Here is a 15,791-nt window from a genome sequence, read left to right as displayed (position 1 = left end):
CCTTGAGCGCACCTTGGGCACCCTGTTTCTGGTGGGAAATGTGACCAAAAGCATCTGTGTGACCCCTCTTCTTGCCTGAAGCCTCATGGCAAGGGCGGCTGTCGCTGGGGACCCATTTGCTTGGCTAGGCACAGAGCTGTACAGCCATGTCCACCCCTTGCACTTGACAGCAGTGCCATCGCGGATGGCATTTCATAGCACAGGGGAGCCATCTAATTGCACACGTAACTCTGGGGAAAATAACTGCCTCACTGCTCTCCTTTCTTGCCTCCCTTCTGAGCTCGGAAGTATGTTCACCGAGCCATGAGGAGGGAGGCCAGGAGCTAGCGCACAGCTGGAGCACAGCTCCGTGTGGGACACGGAGCAGCCGCACAATCGCCATTTCCTTCCACCGAGCAGCCCCGGCGCGCGCACATGGCCTCGGACAGCGGCTGCTCCGGCAGCGGCTGCTCCAAGCGCCGCGCACCCCCGCGCCAAGCGCGGCCGTTGGCGAGGGGGGCGGGGCCGCTGCGCGGGCGTTGGCGGGGGGGCGGAGCATCAGCACGGCCGTTGGCGAGGGGGGCGGGGCCGCAGCGCGACCGTTGGCGAAGGGGGTGGGGCCTCAGCGCGGCCGTTGGCGAAGGAAGCAGGGCCCGGTGTGGCCGTTGGCGAAGGGGGCGTGGCCTCGACACGGCCGTGGGCAAAGGGAGGCGTGGTCTCGGGARATGTGGGCGGGGTTTGATTTTCCTCTGTGGGCGGGGTTTCTTCGGAGGCGGAGCCTCCGCGCGAGGACGGGGATAGCGGCGGCGGCGGGGCGTGCCCGGAAGTTCCGGGTCGGAGGGAGCAGGAAGTCGGGACGTGGCCGCCGCAGCGGAGCGGGAGGGCGGCCATGGCGGCGGCGGCGCTGGGCTCGGAGCGGCTCGAGGTGGCGCTGGACGCGCTGGCGCTCGGCCCCGGCGCCGAGGAGCGGCCGGGGGACCCCGCGGCGCCGGCGGGGCGGAGTCGAGCGGGGCCCGGGGCGGCGCGCGAGGCGGAGGCCGGCGCGGCGGCGCTGAGCCCCGAGCGGCGCTGGGGCTTCGCGCTCGAGGAGCTCTACGGGCTGGCGCTGCGCTTCTTCAAAGGTGAGGCGGCCGGGAGGAACGGGGAGCGAGGGGGAGAGGAGGAAAACGGGGCGATGCTCGCGGGGCCTCCCTGCCCGCGGGCCTCCCCGGGAGCTGTCAGCTCAGCCGGGGCCCTGCGGGAGCAAAGCCCCGGTGTCCGCCGGCACTGGGTGCAGGTGCTGCAGAAAGAGCCATGGACGGCGGAACCTGCGCGCTGTGAGTGAGTCTACCTGTTACTGCTCGWGTGCCTCCTGCCTCTCGTCCCTCGGTGAGAATCGTGCTCTGCATTCCTTCCCTTTTGCGTGGTGGGAGCTCAGTGAAGTTGCTACCTGTCCCTAGGCTCCAGTTCATGTTTGTATTGCCTCAGCCGTCTCGGTAGTCTTCCCTTTATTGAAAGCTCAATTTCAAGGTGCTTCGCTTTATTGCTGTTTCCTTGAGTCATCAGCAGTTTCTTTTAATTCAGTTTCTTGTAATAGTATTTTCCATTTGGTATCATGTCAGGCTTTCCAAGTGCCTCCAGCCCCATGGCTAGGTGCGGTAAAAAATCTCCTGGAGTCGTTCGTTTCACTCGCAGGTTTTGTCGAGCGCGATAAAACGTGCATCTTTATTTATAGACGTGGCAGCGAGTTACGGCAGTCTCCTGCTTTGGGAGCTCGTGCTATATCTGGATGGCTCTGAGAAGAGCCGGTCTCCCTTCCAAAGGGTTTTGATGCATCTGCTGTCAAAACAACTGCAGGAGTGGGCACGCTTGTTGTGCTGAGGAACAAACACGAATCCCTCTCTTACCTCAGGGAGCAACACTTCAGGGATCASAAAGTTGAGCAGGTAAATGCAGAAACAAATATCTGATTCTGATACTTTTTTCAAAGTCCGTATCAATTCAAAGTTAGAAAATCTTTTAAAAACTTAAATCATGTAGTTGTAAGAAGTGCTTTAAGACCCATGTGCCTGGCGTGAAGCACGTGATTGAGGGCAGCGCTTGTTTGGGGAAATGATGATATCTAGATTAGCTGTGGTTGTGCGCATGGAAAGAACTGGGGTGTGATAGTGAAGACCTCAAAGGAGGAGCGGTGATAGCTAGTGAAGCAGCTTCCTTTAGGCCTCTGTGGGAAGAGAGAGGTTCCTGGATGTGGTTGCTCATGTACCTTCCTCCTCCTGAGAGCACCTTAGGCTTGCTTGTTGCAGTGGCTGCCGGCGCTTCCCTGTGGTGGCCAATTGCAGCGGGACGGGTCCGTGAGCACCGCGGTGAGACCCGAGCSGGGGGTTAAAGCGGCTCAAGCTGCGTGATTCTGCCTCCGGTAGAGGTTTCACTCYGGGACAGTTCACCCACCAGGCCTCAGGCTGCCCAGGCCATGTGCTGGGGTCCCCCGTGTCTGTAATGGCTTTGGGAGGAGGCTTTTCAGAACCACAGAGGCAGAAATAAGAGATGGTTAATACTATCTTACAATACCCTCTTTTTTTTTCCTACCACTCTGCCTAGCCTGTTTCAGAATGAGTAGTCTTCTGGCTTCCATTTAACAAACCCTCTTGCATTGTGTTAATCAGGCCTGCAGGAGGAAAGCCCTGCCGACCTAGGGACGCTGCTGCTGAAGTGGGGAGGTTTCCCGTCACAKAGTTGTCTGTGGCTGTTTGTGCCCCGGGGCTGCTGCCGGGGTGGAGGTGCCTCGGCTGCAGCTCCTGCGCTCGCYGGCCTCGCGTGAGCCGCCTCGGCGAAGGGAACGTGCTGGAGCTCCCTCCTCGAGCTGTGCCCTGCAGCGCAACGGGGTGACCGGTGTARCGGTCCCAGCAAATCTCTGCAAGAGGCAGCTTGGTTTTATGGTTTGCTTGGAATATATTTTTTTACCCCATCTTTGATAGTCAGCGAGTTTGCTCGGGGACTCTTGTATTGCTGCACATTGTGCTACAGTTCTTGCAGAGGAGAAAAAATCCTGAAGTTGCAGAGAGGTACTGATGCCTTGTGTGGCACACTTTTCTTCAGCGTGTTTGTTAAACTCCTTTGAGTCTAAGCTTGTGGGCTTGTGCCAGTTCCTTGTAGGGTGTCACGTCCTGGAGAGCTGCACCGCTGCCTGCTTTCCAGCACTAGGTTATTGGAGCAGCCTCATCTCGGCTGTGTCTGTGTGCAGCCTCAAGCAGGAGCGAGCATCGAGCCTTCTGTAACTATCCACATGGCAAGTAGGGCTGGCTGTGCTTTAAGTGCTGTTTGTCTCGAGTGTTTCCTAGAATCACTCTCAGCRGATCCCTTGTTGGTACCCAGTGGCAACTGCCAAGGAGAGCTGTGCTTTGAACGGGGAGTATTGGGTGTGCAGGGACCYTCACCTGAGCTGTGACCAGGCGGGCACTTCCACAGCACGTGGCAGCGCTCTGAGCACGCAGCGAGCGGGGGGCAGCCGGTTCCCTGCACCTTGGTAACCTGCTCGTGTCGTCAGTGGGAACAGACAGCTGCTGGAGATGCCCAAAGCAGCAGGGCTGCCTCCCTGCAGCTTAAGGGTAGTGCTTGGGATTTCAGAAACTAAAGGGTAGTGCTTGGGATTTCAGAAACTGCCACCTCCAGTGAATGGTGCCTTGAAGGAGTGTCTGAAAGGAGATATCCCAGGGGTTTGCAGGAAAGGCGAGCTGCTCCTTGGAGGGAAGCCTGCTCGCTGAGGAGCCCTGTGGCACAGGGAGTGCTGTGGAGTTGCTGGACCATTGCTTTGTGCATCCTCTAGATCACCCTAATTTGTTCCTTAAAGCTGTTTCACGTTCTTCAGCTTCCTTTCAGCTGTGCTTTAAAATCAAATCAGCTATCCAGGTTGCTAGATGCTTGAAAGGTGCATTCATGGATACCTCATAAATTCAGCACTTCTACTCGCTTAGGCTTGCTSATGTTGGCTCTGGGCATCATTAGCTCTGCAGATGGCTTCAGCTGCCCTAGTTCACATTAACGGCAGCATTTCCACGTCTTTGGGGTAATTATACAGCACAGTTCATTCTGAAGAATTCAACTGAAAATAGCTAGTATACAACTTCTCCCTTGACTGCCTCTAAATACTTTGCTGAGAGCTTCCTTCCAATCTGCATTATGCACAAGTCACTGGATGTCTGCCTCTCTTCTTTTTCTTATCTGTTTTCTTCCTGTTTGTTTTGCTCCTTCTTTCCTCTTTCCTTTGGCTGTGATTCTTTGCAAATTCAGATTTTTGGTTTCCTTTGGTGTTTAGGGCTTGAGATCTGACTTTTGTTCAAAGGAAACCTGCAGACCTGCTGCTTTYAGCTGCTGAGGGAAACATTTTTTTCTCCTTAAACTGTTTTCAGAAATGGGTCCAAACCCTTAGTTATTAGGTGGTGCAGGCAGCTGCCTAGTGCAGCAAACGGCTGTACCATACAGCGTAAACTATACTGTGGTGACCCTCCTGAAGGGTGCTTCACGTGGAGAYCTAGCAAAATATTGGCGTAGCACAAGGGTTGGTTGAGTTGTTCTTGAGCACCCCTCTCCAGAATGCTAAGCATAAGTGTTTGTGCTATTTGCTGGGTGCCAGGCATTCCCCTTAACCCCAATAAACGTGTTCTGGGTTAAATGGGAGTGTGAAGAAACAGGGGAAAAGCCAGAGGAATATTTAGGGGGACTGGAAGCAGCAGACCTGAGACATGGGCACAGAGCTTTCCAAGTTGTCTTGACTGCAGGAAGTGCTGTATCCTTGAGGATGGGCTTGCAGTGCCTGGGATTAGCATCTCTCAGGGCTCACGGATGATTGAGAGTGGAGGGGATGCCTGGGGATCACCTAGTCCAACCTGCCCCTGCCCAAAGCAGGCTCAGCTCAAGCGGGTTGCTCTAGTGGGTTTAATTTCAACCCCCTCCAGGCATGGAGACTCCACAGTCCATACAACTTTTTTTTTCCAATATAACCTCACAGGAAGAAAAAGAAAAGCTCTTTTGTAAGTAATTTGAATTTCTTGTGTTTCTGCTTATCCTCAATGTCTCTTATTCTTTCCCTGGATATTACCAAGAAGAGTCTGTATGTGTCCTTATATCCCTCTTCCCCATCAGGGATTTTTAGAAGAAGAATTTATTGGGGATGAAGGGCTCTTGCAGCAGGAGTAGATGTTGGTTCTGTGCTCCTGTGACACTAGGAAAAGAGTAAATACCTGGGATTGTGAAGAAGAGTGAAGTAGCTAAGAGAAGAATAAGTGTTTACCTGCCAAATTCCCTGATTCTGGCTGCATACCACCTAGCATGCATGTAGTGAGTGACTYCTTGTGAGGATTTAACTGATTAACTGCAGTAATGCACTCAGTTTATTCTGTCAGAGTTTGTTCTGTCAGAAGTGGGCTCCTTGCTGTGACCTGCAGGCACTTTCCCTCTGAGCTCCTGTCTGATTCCCAATTTCAGAAATATTTGGTCTGCATTTCTCAGTAAGCCACAGTAGACGTTTTGTTTCTTTTCCCCATTAATAATTCTGGCACCCTTCAGCTGAAAAAAGCTGTAGGCTGTGAAGTTTCCACGCGGGAGTTGGAGTATGAATTGGACCGTTCAGTTTGGGTCTCACAACAACTTGCTCTGAAGTGACCTTAGCTGGAGACGCGCGCGGCTCTGCCCCGATTCACGGCTGTGTGCAGGGTGCTGCGAGGGCAGTCACACGAACACAGGTTGTTTCTCTACAGTAAGAGCTTCCTCATTTCAGCCCTTCCAAAAAGAGGGGGTGTTATAAGCTCTTGTTTGGTTTCCTCTTCAAGAGAAAAAGGTGGTTTTGTTTTTTTTTTTTTAAATAAACACTGCAATTAGTGACGCCTCTTTCTTTGGTTTGTTTTGATGGTTTGGTGAGTGTGCTGAGGTAAGTCCTAGTTGACTAATGCATTGGCTAATGCATTTAAAATTGTGTATGAAAGTCTTGCCTTGCCAATAAATCTCCTGGTGTGACCTAACCAGGACTGCTCTAGGAGGCTGTGCTGCGGAGCCGCTGCAACTTGGATATGTCTTYGCTTTTTAGTCTGCCTGTGTCTAAGGGCTGAAGCTCTCTTTGCAGAAGAGCATTGGTACAGATTGAGTCACCTTATCACGAGAGATTATTCCAGCTGCCTTGGCAAAATGCAGTAGTCAAATTCCTGCAAGGAGAATTTCACTTTGATTCTGTGTTCTTTCTTGCCTTTAACTTGCTATTTATGCAGTTGCCTGATGTGAAGAGCATCATGCAACGTGAGGAAAGCAATCTGAATGTTACCATATCTGTCTTCACAGGAAATCCTTCCCACTCATCTTGAAATAAGCTTGGCAGACACATTTGAGTTCAAGTTCAGAAGCTTTTTAAATATTTCAGAGGTATAGATTTGTATGGTACGATGTTCATCTAATTGTCATAAATATTTATGCCATATATCCCACTATCTGTTGGTTCTAGGTGGYACGAACAAAACACTTTAAGCCTCAGCAGTCCAAGTTAGCTCTGTTTCTTCTGGACAAATCTCTATTTGAATAAAATTGAAATTGTCTAACCTTTTGTAACTTGTATCTCTTTTGATTATGTTTTTACAGAGGGGATCATAGCAGTTATACAGAGCACTTGCTGTGCCCTTAATCACAAGAGTGAAATTTTCTTTTTTTCCCCTCTACAGAAAAGGATGGCAAAGCCTTTCATCCAACATATGAAGAAAAACTCAAACTTGTGGCACTGCACAAGCAGGTCCTCTTGGGACCTTACAATCCCGACACTTGCCCTGAAGTTGGATTCTTTGATGTGCTGGGGAATGATAGAAGGTAAAAACAAGACTGTTGCACTCGTAGATCTTCACTCGTTCTTGGGCAAATGTTCTCCAGAACCGAGTGGTACTAACATGGATATGGGGACTGCCTCAGTAGGTATATGGTAGTGGAAAGTGAGAAGAGCCTCTTCCAATATGTCTTAATCTTGAGCCACASTCAAGTAATGGAACTGGCAGAGGAACATTTGGGTTGTAACTTAGCTGAAGCACATTAGGAAAAGCTGCTGTGATGACTCTCTGGTCTCTCAAGGCGGTTGAAGACTTAATTAGGCCTGCATTAAAGCACAAGCCCGTGTTTCCTGCTTCTAACTCTGCTTTGTGCTGGAGTTACTGCTGGCAAAAGGCTTGGYCTGCTGCAGAAGTGTTTGCCACGGCCTCTCTATAAGTACCAAGGGTGGCTTTGGAAGTCAAATTTCCGCTGGAAACAGACCCTGAGAAATTGTGGCAAAATGAGGGCAGCCTCAGACTTATCTCCTGTATTCCGTACAGTTAGATTTTTTTTTTTCCCCCCTGTGTTTCATGATGCTTTTTTCTGCTGGTAAAAGCAATGTGCAGCACAGCATAAGCATCTTAGAGCTAGACTGTATGCACTTTTTTTTCCAAAGTGGACTTAGCTAGTGGACTGAAGTCCACTTTCTAAAGTGGATCACCTCAGAAGACCAGACTGGTTGTATTACCTGAGCACTGTAATCAGTGAGCAAACCTGGAAAAAAACGTGTGAGAAATTATGTACATTTTGTATGGACTAGAGTGAAAGAGGGACGAAGAATATTTCAAGTTCATTTGCCAGTTCATTTATATTTTGGAAGCTTTAGAAAGCAGCGTAGCACTAAGTAGGGCTCATGATGGTTTGTATTGGATGTTGTGTAAACATTCAGTTATGTCTGTCTGAAACTCCTTCTGGTGCAGGCAGGAGAGAGCAACAAGACTTACAAATTTAAAGTCTCGCTTCAAATGGGCAAGAGTTATTGGTCGTTGGTTGAAATAGCTTATGATGCAGGTGGGTCTCTGGACTTGACTTAAGCTCTCCCTGCCTCCTCCTCCTGGACTGGGAGTTTGCTACTGGCTTGAAGAGAATGGAGTCCTTTCTCAGCTGATGAAGTCTGTGATTTCTTTCTTCCCCTCYTAGGAAGGAATGGGCTGCTCTTGGAAACATGTCAAAGCAAGAAGCCATGACAGAGTTTGTTAAGCTCCTAAATAGGTGCTGCCACTTGTTCTCTACGTACGTCACTTCCCATAAGATAGAGAAAGAAGAACAAGAAAAGAAAAGGTAATCTTGAATTTCTTGGTGTAGGAGATTGTGCTGCGTGTGTAACTCCTGACCTGCAGGCAGTGCCGTGGTCAGCTCAGGTTGAAGCCTAAGAGATGAGAGATGCTTTGAGTTCAGATGGCCGTGGTACCCTCTGCACTGTCTAAGCCTTCTTGTCTGTAATGAGTGCTTCTGAAGTGAAGACATACCTGGAACATCTGAAAGGAACTTTATTCATTTTAATGGTACAGTAGTTTGTTCCTGAACATACACTTCACCCAGTTTTCCACATTATTATCAATTGACTAAATAGCCACATGAAATCACCACATTTTTAAAACTTTTATTTTTTTTTGGGTTAGACATTTGACAAAGGCTGTCTTGTACCATGTTTTGGCTATTATTAAATGGTACTTGTAGCTAATGTCTGCATTTTAAAACCTGGCAGAACTTAAGGTTTCAAGACTCATTATTATTATCCTATGTTGTCTGCTATGGTGATTATAAGTAATAAGTTAGAATGAACATTGTTATAATACAAAAATTATGCTTGCATTTGCTCAGTGCAGTAAAACCCAACAGTGATAGATTTTCTTGTGTGCAAAGTTGAAGTGGAAGGAGATGATGTGAAACAGCCTTACTGGGCAGGTTACAGCCTGCCTGGAAATAGCTCATGCTAGGCCTGTAGGAATGCTGAAATAGCTTATTGGGTGCATTTTGCAGAAGAGAAGAGGAAGAACGAAGGCGGCGTGAAGAGGAGGAGCGGGAGCGTTTACAAAAGGAGGAGGAAAAACGTAGGCGGGAGGAAGAGGAGCGACTGAGACGGGAAGAAGAAGAAAGGAGGAGGATAGAGGAGGAACGGTTTCGGATGGAACAACAGAAGTGAGTAGCTCAAATAAGACATCAAAGAAAATAATTGTCTTGAATTTGAGGCAGTTGTCTGCCACTTTTTTTGGACACAAAGCTGTAGTTCCTTTTTTTCCATGCTAGGGCTGATGYTTTTTTCTAACTCGGGAGCCTTAACATAGTCTCCTTCAAGGTGATCCTGCCCCCTCTGAGAAAATGTGAAGTGTCTACAGATCTTATTTGTGCACCAGTGGTCACTGGCTCTTAGCGCTTCTCTAAAAGGAGCTCAGAATTTACTTTCAGATGTGCTCGAGCTCACTCTCTAGCCCCTGTCAATCTAGTTAGTTAGAATGGATAGCTCTGGTTCTGTTCTGTTGTCCTCACACACATCCACAGGCTCAAAACATGGATCTGGAATTGCACGCTTGGCATCTATTGCCCTCCTAAACACTCCTTACCTGTAGGTAACATCACAGTAAAACTGTCTTTCCAGGAAAGATCCAGTGTTTGCTGTGTGGTGATTTTTGGAGAGGGAGCAAATAACTGATCTGCAAGCCTTGCTGCTTTGTTGTTATTTAACATGGTGAAGGCCAGAGGAATGTGAAATAGCAACATAAATGAAGAGGCAGTATGACCACAGCTGTGCAGTGTTAAGCAATAGGAGAATGGGGTATGCCTTGAAATAATGAGAGTTGTTTTACAATGTGAAAGCAGTCTCATAAGTGGCTATGGGAGGTTACAGAGGTAAGGAATTTGGGCAGAAAAGGGACTTGGGTGTACGTATAAAGCCAYGTGTCTTCAGAGTGGTCACAGTTGCTGGAGTGGTTGCATCTAACCAGGTAGCCTAAAAATGGTGCTTGCTAGAGGATGGGTTTTGGGGCAGGAAGAAGTTTAACCGGCTTGTGCAAGAACGGCACTGAGGCCCTCTGAGGCCGAGGGATGTCGGCAGCAGCCCGGGCTGCCCGTAACCGCCGGCGCGGTGTCGCCCGCGCAGGCAGCAGATCATGGCCGCGCTGAACTCGCAGACCGCCGTCCAGTTCCAGCAGTACGCGGCCCAGCAGTACCCGGGCAACTACGAGCAGCAGCAGCTCCTCATCCGGCAGCTCCAGGAGCAGCACTACCAGCAGTACATGCAGCAGCTGTATCAAGTGCAGCTGGCGCAGCAGCAGGTAGGACGGACACCTGGGGGACTTTGTTCGTGCTGGGTGCCCCCAGGCCGACTTTGGGAGATATTAACTTGTCTGTTCCTGCCCCCCTTGAAAAGATTAACTGTTACAAGGAGAGGCAAAAAGTGTGACTAATGACTAAATGCTCAAATCCCTTTATTAATCTCTGCCAGTAGATTTCTGAAGCATATGTTAATCCAGAGTACTCTAAGTAGCATTTACTAATAACTATTTGTTAAAGTTCTTAGAGACCAAATGCTGAGCTCGGTGCTCTGGCATCTGTGTGCAGGTACCAGTGCAYTGAGCCCAGGCAGAAGCCAGCCTCTTCAGGCAGCTCTCCCTGCACATATCTCCTGTCAAAGCACAGCCTTTGGGCAGCAGTGTGTGCCTTGGGACAGGAGGATAAATGTTTATACCAGAAGCAACAGGTGACAGCGCTTCTGTGCAGTGATTTTGTGTCTGGGCTTGAAAGTTTACTGCTGCTTTGTTCAGGAGGGTCTTGCATCTCCGAATGTGCTCTGTTCAGAGCTCAAACTACTTTAAAGCTCAAAGATACCCTTATAAGTGTCTTCAACAGATGGTAAAACAAGCTTCATGTCTAGCATTTGACCTCTGTGCAGAGGACCTGATTCTGAGATGGCCTCTGCCCATCTGAGATGTACTGCYCTCCACTGAAGGCTTAAAATTCAGGCACGTTCAGGGTCTGCTAGTGCTGTTCTGTCCTGGTTCCTTCTGGATCGAGTTTTGATATGATTGATTTTAGAAAACTATTCCATRTAGCCCTTCCAGATAAGTTCTCACCCTTTCAAATTTAGTCCTGGAACCTTCTGTAGTGAAGGTAGGTCTGGACAGCATTTGTATAGTTGGGCAGGTTTGAAATGTTGCTAACTATATTGTCTTACAATATCTGCATTCATTAAACAAAACAATATGCTTATTAGACTGTTCTTTAAAGAACAGTACTATCAGTTACACCTTCTGCCCTATCCCTGCAAAAAATATATCAGTAATCTCCTCTTACTGATAAATAAGGGAAAAACAAGCCTTGAAGCTAAAGGGATGAGGTATCCTGCCTACATCCAAAGGAATGGGTGTCACCCAGGATCAGACTATACCAGGTATGTCCCATCCTCTGCAGAGGGACAGCATGATGAGTGCTGTCTAAAGAGTTTCCATGTGCATAAGTCTTCTTTTCATGGATCACCCTTGTGCTTTAATAATCCTTTCTCCAGCTTCCTTGCAGTCCTTCTGGCTCTTAAGTTGCCTGCATTCAAATTAAATGACCACCCTGCCTGGATTCTGTGTTGAGAGCCCTTTTGAGCAAGTTAACCCACCAATTGGCAAAATACTTAAGGTCTCAAGTATTGCCCTTTTTTAAGCTGGATGATCCCAAGCCAGAACACTTTCAACCCCCATGTGAAAAACAGCAAACAAATCACTGCTCTTATTCTTAAAATAAGTGCCATAGGAGATGCCAAAATGGCCTGCTCTCGTAATGAAGTGTAACAGCTTACTGTGCGTGCTCTAGYTAACTTTCGAGTTGAGTCTTTCAGYTCAGGCTGTATCCAGCAGGCTGGAACAGAGCGATTAGATTCCTGTGATACTGAGCACATGTTACCATGTAGAATTACATGTGCTGCTCCTGCTTTCTCCTATCAGTCCCCCTCATGGGGTGGAGGGGAGACTTTTAAAAATTGCCATTGTACCTTTTGCTAGCTAGATGTCTCAGGACTGCCGTGTTTACCTGATTTATTTTCTCTCCTYTTAGGCAGCCTTACAAAAGCAGCAGGAGGCGGTAGTGGCAGCAGGGACACCTCCCAGTACAGCATCCATGGTGAATGCACCTGCCCCAGGGGACATCCCATCTATTAATGGGCAGGCCAGTGCCCATACAGACAGCTCTGAAAAAGAGCTGGACCCAGAGGCTTTGGAAGAAGCGTTAGAGAATGGACCAAAAGGTAGGATGAACTAGATCCTGTAGTAAATAATCTCAAATGTCTTTTCCTTTTTTTTTAAGGAGACAGATGATATATGTGATCATTRTAGCTCTTGGCTTTGGTGGGCTAATGTGAGAGCCTAAGCTTGGTTTCTGGGTCTGGTTTCTCTAGTGGCAAAATATATTGCACAGATATAAAATCAAGCTGTTGTGGAGAAGAAGGATGAAGCAGTGAAAGCATTTTGAGCGAAAATGCTCATAGATAGGGATGGGATAGGGATCCCATAGATAGGCTCTATTGCATTTATACATTTTGTGTAATGTGGCCCCAGTGCCACTAGCAGACATCTCTTGAGTCAGTTTTGCATGAGCACTGTCAGTGTAAATGTGGTGATGGGTGAACTGGTGGGGTTTCAGTGTGTGCTGGTGTATCCAAACCTGCACTGCTCTCCAAACAAGTCTGAGCCCTGTCAAAGGTTCTTTTCTTCCTTAGGAAATGATAACAGTGTAGAAGCAGCTCTAGCACACTGAGAAGTGAGCTAGAAGCACACATCAGCTTACAGCATCAACAGCCTTGAGACAAACACTTAACTGGAATATTTTTCCCTTCCCTCTAGATTCGGTTCCAGTGATAGCTGCTCCATCAATGTGGACACGACCCCAGATAAAAGACTTCAAGGAGAAAATCCGACAGGATGCAGACTCTGTGATCACAGTGGGCCGAGGAGAAGTGGTTACAGTTAGAGTACCCACCCACGAAGAGGGGTCCTACCTCTTTTGGGAGTTTGCTACAGACAATTATGACATTGGTTTCGGGGTGTATTTTGAATGGACAGACTCCCCTAACACTGCAGTCAGTGTGCATGTCAGTGAATCCAGTGATGATGAGGATGAAGAGGAAGGTAAAATGCTCATTTATGTGAATATTTCAGTCAAGCTGTGGAGTGGCTTAATGAAAACCCAGATGCCTGGGTGCTTGGCATCTCTGAAAAGCGGCCCAGATGTGGGGAGAGAAGGAAGGTTGTTTCAGTATCAAACAGTGAAATTCAGCATAAAGCAGTGTCTGCACTGAAGCAGAGGCAAACCTGCTTTTCATCAAGCGCAGTTTTGCAAGGGCAGATGGATAGATTGCTCCCTTAGAAGGGTGGGAGTGTGCTTCCTTTGGGCARCAGTGGAGTGAAATGCAGGACCTCRTGCTTATTGCTGCTCCTGGCTTTTGACTGCCTTACCTCGTGTCTCCAACACCTTCCTTCCTACTCTCCCCCAAGTCTGACTTTTAAACTAACAAAGTCGACTACAGGTCAGGACCCTTAAGATCTGACTTTCACTTGTAAAGTATGTGCCTCTGTTTAACTCTTCTTTTTTTCTCTTCCCCCTTGCAGAAAATGCCAGCAGTGAAGAAAAAGCCAAAAAGAATGCCAACAAGCCTCAGCTAGATGAAATTGTGCCTGTGTACAGACGAGACTGTCACGAGGAAGTGTACGCTGGCAGCCACCAGTACCCAGGGAGAGGAGTTTATCTCCTTAAATTTGACAACTCCTACTCTCTATGGAGGTCAAAAACAGTTTACTACAGAGTTTATTACACTAGATAAAGATGTGGCTCTGCCTCATGCTGGGCTGTGCAGAAGATGTCATTTTATTTGGGATTTTCTTCAAGCATAACGGATCCTCTTGAGTCTGTGTTTTATCCTGTCTGTATCTGTATGGTTTGTGTGAACTTTAACAAGTAGACACTGGGATCTTCCTGCTCCATGACACTAATGCATATTGCATTGGGCTTAACACAGGATCTCCCTAGGCTCTTTGGGCGCCGAGTTAACCCGTGGCAGTCACTGGCTCCGGTGCTGAAGTCACACTAGTTGCATCTGCAAAGCCTCGTGTACATGGGGAGGGCATTGCTGGTTCACTGGCTGGGTGACCTGGTGTTTCCACGTCTGGATGCTTTCAGTAACTTGTTAACAGTTAATTTAAAGGTCCCCTCAATAACTGGTAGATTTGGATGCAGTTTGCTGTGTAGCAAGTTTCTCTTAACTGTAATTGAATGTCAGAATTTTTACACCATTAAAACTTGAACTTTAAGTTGATGCGGTTTAGAAACAAGTTGTGTCGCTTCTGTCCTCACTGAAGAAAAGCATTGAAGTTCAGTTCCCTGAGCCAGTGTAGTGACTGCGATGAGGAGGAACAGAGCCCCGAAAGTATGGTGAATAACCTTATTTTTTGAAGACATAAACTGAACAACGGTTTCAAGTATATGTAACAAGTAGAACCTTAATCACTCTGCCCTGCTGCTAACCATAGAATCAAAATATATATGTGTGTATATATATCTTTTTTGGAAGGGATTGAATTTGAACTAGGGCACAATATTTTTAATGGGGTGAACTTTAAAATGGAAATCAGTTTTCTGCACAACTTTCTGGTGTGTCTGTTTTTTGTAAACCTGACTGAACACATTGTGCACCTGAATAGTAAGTCACTTTGGTCAAGTGTAGGAATTAATGTTGCATTAGTGATGGGAATAATCGCTGCCAGTGCATTTTAGTCTGCCCTGGTGGTTCTGCCTCAGTCCCCACCTTTGGGCAGAGACACAGTTAATAACGCAGCTCTAACTCACAGTTTTGTAGGGATGGATGGGGCACCTTGGTGTATTTTGTGTAATGGCAAAATCCGCGTGGTTGCCTGGCTCGTAGGCGCAGGAACAACCCCCTGTTCTCGCCCTGCACCCCAGGGCGCACAGTGCAGCGATGAGCTGTGCAAGGGCTCTGCTGCCCCCCGTTCCCCAGGGAGTGGGTCACTAGGGGTCTGTGTGGGGACTCTGGCAGTTGTATTTCCCTTGATTAGGTGCAGGTGCAGAGCGCTGGCCCTTGCCCTTGGGGTCCTGGGCTTGTGCATCCACGATACTTCCCTGTCCTCTGATCCAGCGGATCAGCCGTGGCTGTAGAAAGTACCTTGCTTTTAAAGAAAGCTGTATTTAATGTAAAAAAAAAAAAAAAAAACCACCCTTTTAAGAAGGCAGGCACTAATATATTTCTTCCAGTCTTCAATTTAGGTTTCTGTCCATATGGCACTGTTACAGCCTTTTCCTCTAAGGATAACTGTTCTCGGGAGTGATGTGTGTTGCTTTCCATGGCAGCAGCTACTGTCACGTGTGGGATGTTAGAACTTCTCCGTTTCACGACWTTTTTTTTTATTGCCGCTGGCTGTTGATTAGTACAGTACAAGTGCGATTTCAAAATACCATGAGATAGTATTTAATCCTAATTAAAATACATTTATCTGTAACACTGTTGGCTTTTCATTAATTTGGAGACCGCGGCAGTGCAGCGCGTGGCTCCCCCCAGTGCTAAGCTTGTGACCTGCTCCCTTGGATGGGGCCTTTTCCCCAGCTTCAGGCGCGGGTCCCTGTCTCCGTGGGGAATCCTTCCCTTGCTCTGGGCATGGAGCCCTTGGGCAGCGTGAGGAGAGAGCGGCTGGCATGGCCCCGTCCTGCGGCTGCTGCTGCCATCCCCTAGGGCAGAATGGGAGCCGAGGGGCCCAGAGCTGCCTCCTGGCCCACAACCACCCTTGGGGCCGCCCTGCACCTTGCTGTGTGCGGGGCACCTTCGGCTGGCTACTCGCGGCATTTGCAGGGAGCCCTGGGGGCCCTCGGAGCCCCGCGCTGGCAGCCCAGGAGCCCCTGCCCTCCACGCTCTCGGCGCCGCCCATGCCCTCCACGCGCTCGGCGCGGCCGGTGCCCTCCACGCGCTCGGCGCGGCCCGTGCCCTCCACGCTCTCGGCGCGGCC

The 15,791-nt window shown here is 48.7% G+C and overlaps 1 protein-coding gene across 1 annotated transcript; it reads left to right on the top strand.

Moving 5' to 3' along the window:
- Window positions 1–868: 868 nt before the first annotated feature.
- ACBD3 (acyl-CoA binding domain containing 3) lies at window positions 869–15,290 on the top strand. Its single transcript, XM_026033795.1, has 8 exons — window positions 869–1,100; window positions 6,663–6,804; window positions 7,939–8,079; window positions 8,782–8,940; window positions 9,899–10,073; window positions 11,839–12,028; window positions 12,624–12,908; window positions 13,389–15,290. Exons 1-8 carry the CDS (start codon window positions 869–871, stop codon window positions 13,598–13,600), a joined length of 1,536 nt encoding a protein of 511 aa, XP_025889580.1. The 3' UTR covers window positions 13,601–15,290.
- Window positions 15,291–15,791: the final 501 nt, after the last annotated feature.

This window comes from Nothoprocta perdicaria, unplaced genomic scaffold (assembly GCF_003342845.1).
Source record: "Nothoprocta perdicaria isolate Ctin4 unplaced genomic scaffold, notPer1 scaffold_133, whole genome shotgun sequence".
Taxonomy (NCBI): Eukaryota; Metazoa; Chordata; class Aves; order Tinamiformes; family Tinamidae; genus Nothoprocta; species Nothoprocta perdicaria.
Note: the sequence above shows the minus strand (reverse complement) of the source record. Positions and strands in the feature narration are given on the sequence as shown.

Bases quoted from the DNA above. Each gene is read 5' to 3' on its own strand.
- ACBD3 (XM_026033795.1), top strand. From the start codon at position 869: ATGGCGGCGGCGGCGCTGGGCTCGGAGCGGCTCGAGGTGGCGCTGGAC. The intron at 8,080-8,781 runs GTAATCTTGAAT...TGCATTTTGCAG, and splicing joins GAAGAACAAGAAAAGAAAAG to AAGAGAAGAGGAAGAACGAA. The intron at 12,029-12,623 runs GTAGGATGAACT...CCTTCCCTCTAG, and splicing joins GTTAGAGAATGGACCAAAAG to ATTCGGTTCCAGTGATAGCT.